Source organism: Myotis davidii, unplaced genomic scaffold (assembly GCF_000327345.1).
Source record: "Myotis davidii unplaced genomic scaffold, ASM32734v1 scaffold1426, whole genome shotgun sequence".
In the NCBI taxonomy this organism is placed as follows: domain Eukaryota; kingdom Metazoa; phylum Chordata; class Mammalia; order Chiroptera; family Vespertilionidae; genus Myotis; species Myotis davidii.
The window spans coordinates 229,630-238,258 of record NW_006296818.1 but is presented as its reverse complement, the minus strand read 5'-3'; the positions used below and the strand labels follow the sequence as shown (position 1 = coordinate 238,258).

Genomic DNA, 8,629 nt, shown 5'->3' with positions numbered 1-8,629 from the left:
CCCCCCCCCCCCCCCCATATACCAAATTGGCAAAAAAAAACAAAATGTGCAGACTTCAAACGTTGGCGATCCTGTGGAGCAGCTTCTAGAACTACCGCTGTGGAAGCAGGTTTGCCGCGATCTCCTGAAGCGGAAGATGAGCTCCCGCAGAGGCACAGGTTTCTGGGCCCGAGCTGCTCGAACCGGAGCGGGCCTGAGGATCCGGGGACCTTGTTCAAGCTCAGATTCCGGTTCAGGGGCTCGCGGTGGGCCCAGAAGGTCCACATTTTTAGCAAACCCCTAAGTGATGCTCATCTTGCCCCTCTGCACTAGGGGACAGGCGTGGAAGAAAGTTAATAGTGTTGGTAATTGGACACACACGATGAAACCCTATAAAGAGAAAGATAAGTACTTTGTGACGTAGTCCGATAATCAACTATGGTGCAACTGGCATTAATGAAGCTACGTATATTCTAATAGATTAATCTCAGAAACAACATTAAGGGAAAAGCTGATTACAGAAGACATCTCTTGGTGGGTTGAATTTACAGAACGTTCAAACAATAGCAAATTATATTGTTCAGGGATATGTCACTAAAAAAAAAAAATCAAGGAAATCATAAACAACATTTAGGATAATAGCTACCTGTGAGATAGATGGGTAGAGAGAGGGAATGGCATTCAGTAGGGAGGGGTAAAATTAGGAACTCAAAGATATTTAGTAATTTCCTGTGTCTCAAGCTGCATGTTATGTACATGGGAGTTCTTTTTATTGGTATTCTGTATACCTCACACATGTTAAAAATAATCTTTTGTCTGTTATTATAATTTTTTTAAATTAAAAAAGTACAAATCTGGGTTCTGCCAATTCTTGGGAGCATAATTATTGATAGCTTATGTATCCTCAAGTTTCATTATCTGTAGAGTGAGGAGATTGAACTAAAAGTTTTTGTACATCTAAAATACTGTGATTTTGCCCATTTTTAGGAATTATAACTGAATTTAGGTCCATTGCCGTATCAGAAAATTTTTTTTCTGGCTTAAATTTTTTCTTATAACACTAGGTTTATTTTTTTAATTTTTTTTTATCCTCACTTGAGGGTATTTTTCCATTGATTTTTTTTTTTTTTTTAGAGAGAGTGGAAGAGGAAGGGAAAGACATAGAGAAATATCGCCCTGACTAGGGCCTGGGCCAGGGAGGAGCCTGCAACGGAGGTATGTGCCTTTGACCAGGTACCTTGACCTGGGATCCTTCCATTTGCAGGCCGACACTCTATCCACTGAGCCAAACTGGCTAAGGCTTTTTTAAAAGAAATGCTAGAATTTCATTATATTAATGAGAAGTGAAAAGAAGAGGGAATTTTAGGTAGGGAAGTTGAAAGCATAAAGAAATTTTTTTTTTAAAGTCCCAAACCTAACAACCTACTTCCTGGTTTTTAAAAATAACCATCTCATGCAGAAGCAAAAATGTCATGACAAGAGTATAGATAGTTGATAGTTTGTGCTGATCCTGGACAAATTTACAAGTGACTCATGATTTTCTATTAATCTTTACAATTTCCTTCTAGATGCCATTCGTGCAATCTTAGTGTACAGTCAAAGTGTAGAAGAACTTCTGAGGCGTAAAAAAGTCCACCGAGATGTCATATTTAAGTACTTGGCATCACAGGGGGTTGTTATACCTCCAGCTACTGAAAAACACAATCTTATCCAGCATGCAAAGGATCACTGGAAAAAGCAATTACATCTGAAATTGAAGGAAACACCAGAGCCGGTTAACACCTCTCAGAACATTAGAGACTTTAAACAGGTAAAATTGATCGTATAGTTATAACCTGAACCATAATTCTGTTTCAGACTCTCTATATAATTCTAGACTTTAAAAGAATGCTATTGTAAGCTCTTTCTCATTTTGAAAATGGTCTCTGGTATTAAATTTCAGAAATTCCATGAAAGAAACTTAAATACTTTTTACATTTGGTTTTTAATCTAGAAAAAATTTTGTTGTAATTTAATTTTGCTGACATTTGCTGTTTTTATTCCTTTATATCTCTACTGTACATTGTAAATATTGTGTGAATATTTAAAAGTTGATTGAATGAATCTCTAGGTCATTTGCAGATTTTTAAGCTGCACACCACAAACTGAATTAATGAGGTTTTACCGGGGGAGCTATTTACTTTCACATTAGGAAAGGATCTTATAAGGCCTTTCTTAATGTACTGAAAAGAACCTTGACTGTTAAATCATAACTGATGTGATTTCAAATTGGGGTCTGCCATATAATAGGTGTGAACTTGTGCAAATAACTTGACCTTTTTGAGCCATTTTCTTTATCTACAAAATGGGCATAAGGATAATATCTATGTCATAAGGCTTGTGAAGATAAAAGTAAATAGCACATTCCACAGTGCCCAGTATATTCAGTAGCATTGCTCAGTAAATACAAGATTTCATAACATGTAAATGAGATAGTTTTTCTCATAACCTGTGAAACCACTGGCACAATCAAGAGAAAATGCTTATATAAATCATTATTATTGATTATTCATGATGATATTTTAAGAGGCTTTTGCGAAAGTCCACGGCCAGCGTGGCTTTCGCGCGTTCAAAGGCTTGGAGGAAGAGCTGACGCACAAGTGATACACAAGACGAAATATTATTTTTAATACCGGGGAAACTAGAGGAAAACTCAACCATAGCAGTCAAGTTCTCTTTTGCTGCTCCGTTCCAGCTGCTTTTATTTGCTAGAATACACCATTGCCTTTAGGAATGCAAACAGACATATCAATGGTAATGTTTAGTAAACAGTAAGATTGTCAGGTTTTGGGGAGTTTGCTTTAGGCCATTGAGTCAGCAGCAGGTAATAAAATGTAGATTTTCACCCTGTGAATATCAAAAGGAGTCCTGGTCAGCCTTCTGCCAGAATCCTCACATTTATATCAGTTACTGTTGATCTTGGTTTCCAGCAGGCTTTGCTAAACCTTAATTTTTTAGCTGGGTTTTTGGATGTTTCCGCTGGGAAATTCTAAAATGGTTTTCCCCTTTTTGCAGAAAGAATTTACTATGCGTGATAGGTTCAGTGAGTTTACATGTAGTTCATTTCCCTTGTGCTGTAATTAGTATTATATTAAAACCTAGCTCTGAAACAGGCTAGTTTAGAAGAATAGATAGAAGTATTAACCTTTATTTTGTATTTATCTTAATCCACAGGAGAAAGAAGATAAAACTGAAAAAGTTGATTTCCGTCGATTAGGAGAAGCATTCTGTCGCTGGTTCTTTGAACTTCTTAATTCTCAGAATCCTTTTTTTGGACCACCTCAAGATGTATGGGGGCCACAGCACTTCTGGCATGATGCCAAGCTTAGGTTTTACTACAACACATCTGAGCAGAATGTGACACACTACCATGGCGCGGAAATGGTGAGCCTTCGCCTGCTGTCCCTTGTGAGAGAAGAACATCTTTTCCTCAGCCCCAACCTCGATTCCCACGGACTGAAGTGTGCTTCTTCCCCCCACGGCTTGGTTATGGTTGGAGTCGCCGGGACTGTCCACCGAGGGGACTCTTGTCTGGGCATTTTTGAACAAATTTTCGGTCTCATCCGCTGCCCTTTTGGGGAAAATACTTGGAAAATCAAATTTGTCAACCTGAGGATTATTGGACAGTCTTCCCTTGCTCCTGGAGCATTAATGAAACCAGCTATTACATTTGAACCGAGTGATCTAGAGGCCTTTTATAACGTAATTGTTGTATGTGGTGCCAATGAAGTACAGAGTAATGTAAGGCACACGGATAGTCGAACTGGAGACCAAGGTTTGTGCGGTGGAAATGAGGCATTGTTGAACAAAAGATAACGGACTTTAGGTAATCCTCTAAAGCACTGAGCACTGTATGGACGAAGACTATTCCAGATACTACATTGAGATATTTTAGTTGAAATATCTTTTTTGACTACAGACTAACATATGTGAATACTTGCCTCTTTCTACCTGAGCTGCTGCAAATGTTCTAAGGGCTTGATGCAGTTCAAATAAATCCCACATTAGATGTTATAAATGTTGTGCCCTAGAAACCAGGTAATACTTTCATTTTACTGAGTATAAATGTTCTGCAAATGTGTATACACATTTCATGTGGAAAAGGAGTGATGGTGTTCAAGGCTTCCCATAATTTTACAATATTTTAAAAATATGCACTTTAAAAAAAATGCATATTTTAGAGATGTCTAATGTAAAATCAAACTTCTTATTTTAGAAAACATCAGTGACATTCACATGCAAAAAGTTTAATAATATAGCAGGCATAGAAAAATTTACTTTGCCTTTTTAAAATCTGAGGAACCTATTTCAAAGTTATCTACTGTAGTCCAACTTAGATATCTTACAACCTGCAACATTTTCTGAACTATTTTGGGCAATGTTAAGTGCTGTTCTCAAATCAGACTTTATTATCTAAGCTCTAACAGTTTTACGACGCATTTATTGTAACACCATATAAAGGAAACATACTGTAGAAATTTTTGAAAGGTGTGCCCAGTTTCTAACTTTTAATTGAATTACTGTTTTTCCTCTTGCTTGATCTTGGTTGAGGCGACCAAAAAATACTCCCTCATCATAAATTAAAAGTATTAGGATTTTTTTCACCTATAACTTCTTTTACTAGGATTGAGTTATGCAGGTTAAGTTGCCAAATTAATTACATAGTTGCTTTAAAATTTAAATTTCTCATCACCCAGCGGCTACTTGCTGATACTGGATTTAGTTTGTAATTTTAATTTTCAAATGGAAAAAAATTCACCTGGGAAATGCTGTGATGTTGTGTTGTACATGTTAACTTTTTACCTTTAACTTGGCTCATGATCATCTGGGTGACTGAAAATAATTTTGGAAGCAGGAGGAAAGAACTCTTTTTTGTTTTTTTAATGCCATCCCTCTTATGAGGAGTACAGATTGATATGTCCTAAAATAAAAACTTAAAAAAGGAGGGAAAACTCTTTTGTCTGTTATTAGAACAGTGTATTATTTAGATTTAAAGCCGGTTTTATTTTTCTCTAAGTTGGAAGTATTATAACATGTAATCAATAAATATTCTAAGTAAAGGATAAATTAAAAACTATTCCCATCATTTTCTTTGTACTGTTGATGTCAAGTACTGCAAAAACTATAACTATAGATGCTTAAGATAGACAGAAACTGCCTCTAATACTGAATTTTTGAATTTGTGTAATGCTCCAGAAAAACTGCAGTCTCTGCATGTTTGTTTTAATCACCCTTAAAAATTCAGAATCTTCCTGATAGACTAAATCTCTTGAAGATTGGAGTTATATTTCCTGTGAATCCACAGCCGGGCACATCCATAGGACCTAATGTTGAACGGAATGGGTGAACGGGTGACCAAAAGAAACTTCTGTGTCTACTAGACTTGTATCTTTGGTTATTCGTATCAGCGGTAGCTTTTTGATCATAGGGTCTGTTTGAGTTGTATATGTGGATACACGGACACTCTTAGGCCCCAAACTCACTTAGTTTTGGGGAATATTTTAACTTTCATTTAAATTTTGATGAATTTCAGAAGCCCCAGTTCGGAGTGGGATATACTCAGAGGGCTCTAAAACTACCAGAAACTGTTACAGGGAAGTGGATGCTTCCCAGTTTGGAGGAGGAAGACTGGGAGAAACTGAAATTTGTTCAGTAAGCTTAACACTTGGTCAGGCCTCTAAGAAGATTCAGAAGCACAGTGCAGTGCAGATTAAATGCTCCTTTTATACTCCCATTGACCTGTTTATGTTAGCGGATAACACAGACCCCCACCCCAGCCTGTGTCTCTTGCTTTATTACATTTCACTGGTATTTGGAAAGTCTGTGGAGGCAAGTGGTAAAGAATAAAACATTCTGCACATAATTTATAGTAACTGAGTGGTCAAACCATGGGACCTTATGGGCTTTATTTACTGTAGGCTGATTTGCTGAAACTTAGTAATGGTATACATCAAATATTCTTTTTTTGTGAAAATAAAAAAAATCTTAAAGTACTAGTTATATCAGGATATTGTATTAGTATCTAGAATGCTCCTCCCCCAAAAAACCTATTTCATGTGTCTCATTAACAATAGCAAATAGGGGAAAAAAAGCCACTGCAAATAGCAATCTCAAGTCAGGAAAATGTTCCAGAGTTTTCAGAAAAGTAATATTTTTATGCTGAAGAAAGGCTAGTTACTTAGTCCCAGTAAGAAATTGTGATAACACCAGAAAAGGATTTAAAGAATAGTGGTTTCATTTTTAAAATAGCTAATCAGAAACGTGTTTTAACAAAATGGCTCTTGTGGCTAAGTAGATCATAAAAATGAATGAAAACCATACTTCAACATTTTTCTTAATATCTATTTTCACAAATGTAAATGCCCTTTTCTTCACTGGTTTTTAATTTGGGTTATGGGTGGTAGTCATTGACTTTTTGAAAAATGAAAGCTATGTTCCCTCTCCCCAGAAAAAGTATGTTTGCACGTAATATTACAATTGTTGCATATTTCAGAGCTCTTGGATTTCCTTAAAGCACATCTGTGAATCCTGCCATAATACCTTTATTCCCACCCAGACTACTATTCTACTATATTAAACATTAAAATTATTTTTAGAAAATCTGTGCCCTTGCAAGTCCCAAAACTAGAGTACTAAATTTTATAAATGATCTCTAGGCAGTCTGCTAGTTTATGATCATTGTTAAACTTTTGTTTTTCAAAAGATGTCAGATTTAAGACAAAACCTGAAATACTGTCAAGTAAAACATAAAAATCAGAATTCATTTAATATAAATTTAATGTACAATGAACATGCTTTGGAGAAAGTGATAAAAATGAAAAGGAAAAATATTTTTTAAAATCTATTTTCTCAAGACCTTTATAATAACCATCCTAAGATGTTTATTTAACAATGATTGTATATTGCTAATTCTGATGAAAGATTTTAAAAAATAGGAACATTTCCTCTGACGGGCCTATATATGTGATCTATTTTTCACCACTTACTCTCCCCTAACCCTATTTATAAGCTTTGTATATAGTCATTTTGCAGATTGCACAGCTGCAGTACTGGAAACAGGATTTTCTGGATCTGGGTTCTCTTTACGTTTATTTGGCATATACTTATTGAGCATCTACAATTTGTAAGTTACTGAATCAAGTGTGAGATAAAGTAATCCATTAGGTTATTTACCTAAATTTATGTTTAATTCAAATCACAATCCCTGTGTTGAGATTTCTTAAGGTGAGAACTATTGTAAGCCCTTTGCAAAAGGATTCGGTGTGAACCTTTTTTTGTGGTCAGAACAACAGGAAACATTTAATTGAAAATTTGAATAGTTGTATGGTTCTAGCAAAGTCATACAGGTTTTACCAATACAGAGTATAGGATATTTTGATAGACCACTTTTATTTTAGAATTGTGTCAGTGTACTGAATCCTGTTAGGTTTATTTTTTCTAGTTTGAACCTTTCCACTAGTCTTTCAGTAAAAAGTATTAAAATTGAATGTAATATTTGCTGTGAATTATAATGTACCTCAAAAAATTAATCTAGAAACTCCAGAATTACTTAAAGAATTTAGTACCTCCTAACTTCAGTTCCGAGTATTGCCAAATTTAATATCCCTTTTTAGTGAGTCATTTAGTGAGGATTCTTTGGTTAGTAGTTTTCATTTTCAGTTTTTAGATCACCTCAGTCTCATGTGAAATTAATGCCCTTCTGCACACTGCCAACTGTGACAATCTGATGTTTTTTAAACAAAAAATTAATATCTACTTGGGAAAGCCATTTTTCTGGAACGATTTAGTTGCACAAGTTTGCAGTAATCTTTTTCATCTCCCATCTTTCACTATACTAATGGATAGTATCAACACTGAATTGTCTCAAACTTACACGTAAGTGACTTTTGCCTCCTACATAGATGGTAAATTCTTACTTATTTCACAATCTTTTCCCCTGTGTCTGGTGATTCTTATTTATTTCACAATCTTCTTTTCCCCTGTGCCTTACAGGATATATAAGCTAAGTTGTGGATGCTTAATATACTGGCTACTTTTCTGGGCACATTGTATTTATTAACTCATTTTATCCTGTGGACAGCCAAATGAGGTAGATACTATTATACTTCTTTTACCAAAAAACAGGGTTGAGTAATTTCTTAGCTTTTAGAGCTAATGGTAGAGCCTAGATTTAAACTCAGGTATTATAGCCTGAGAGCCTTGTGGTAACTACTACACTGTATTGCCTCTTATATGTAGTAAGGTTTTGATGAGTCCTTTTTTGACTGCTTATCATTTGCTGGCACTTAATTGCCTTTATATTGTTTATCTAAATACAGGAGTGTCAATGCAAATTTTATCATCTTTTAATTACACATTTTAAGTTGCTCCTTTAGTTATTTAAAACCACTATGACAATATTACCTATGGAAAAGAATGAAAGTAATCTACACTAATAAAAGAGAAAAATTGTAATTGGCGTACGACGCTACCCTTTTCATTGGCTAATCAGGGCTATATGCAAATTAACTGCCAACAAGATGGCGGTTAATTTGCATATGTAGGCACAGTGCAGGGAGGCGAAAGGGAAAGCAGGAAGAAGCCCCCTGCCACTGACAGTGATCGGAAACCC

The 8,629-nt window shown here is 35.5% G+C and overlaps 1 protein-coding gene across 1 annotated transcript in view; it reads left to right on the top strand.

Annotated features, from left to right (window-relative positions):
- The window catches only part of LOC102752785 (chromosome unknown open reading frame, human C3orf38), a 6,828-nt gene extending 1,724 nt beyond the window's left edge, over window positions 1-5,104 (top strand). The window contains exons 2-3 of the mRNA XM_015569704.1: window positions 1,548-1,789; window positions 3,193-5,104. Of these exons, the coding sequence (XP_015425190.1) occupies window positions 1,548-1,789; window positions 3,193-3,834 (884 nt within the window). The 3' untranslated portion in view covers window positions 3,835-5,104. The remainder of the gene's footprint in view (window positions 1-1,547; window positions 1,790-3,192) is intronic.
- The last annotated feature ends 3,525 nt before the right edge of the window (window positions 5,105-8,629 follow it).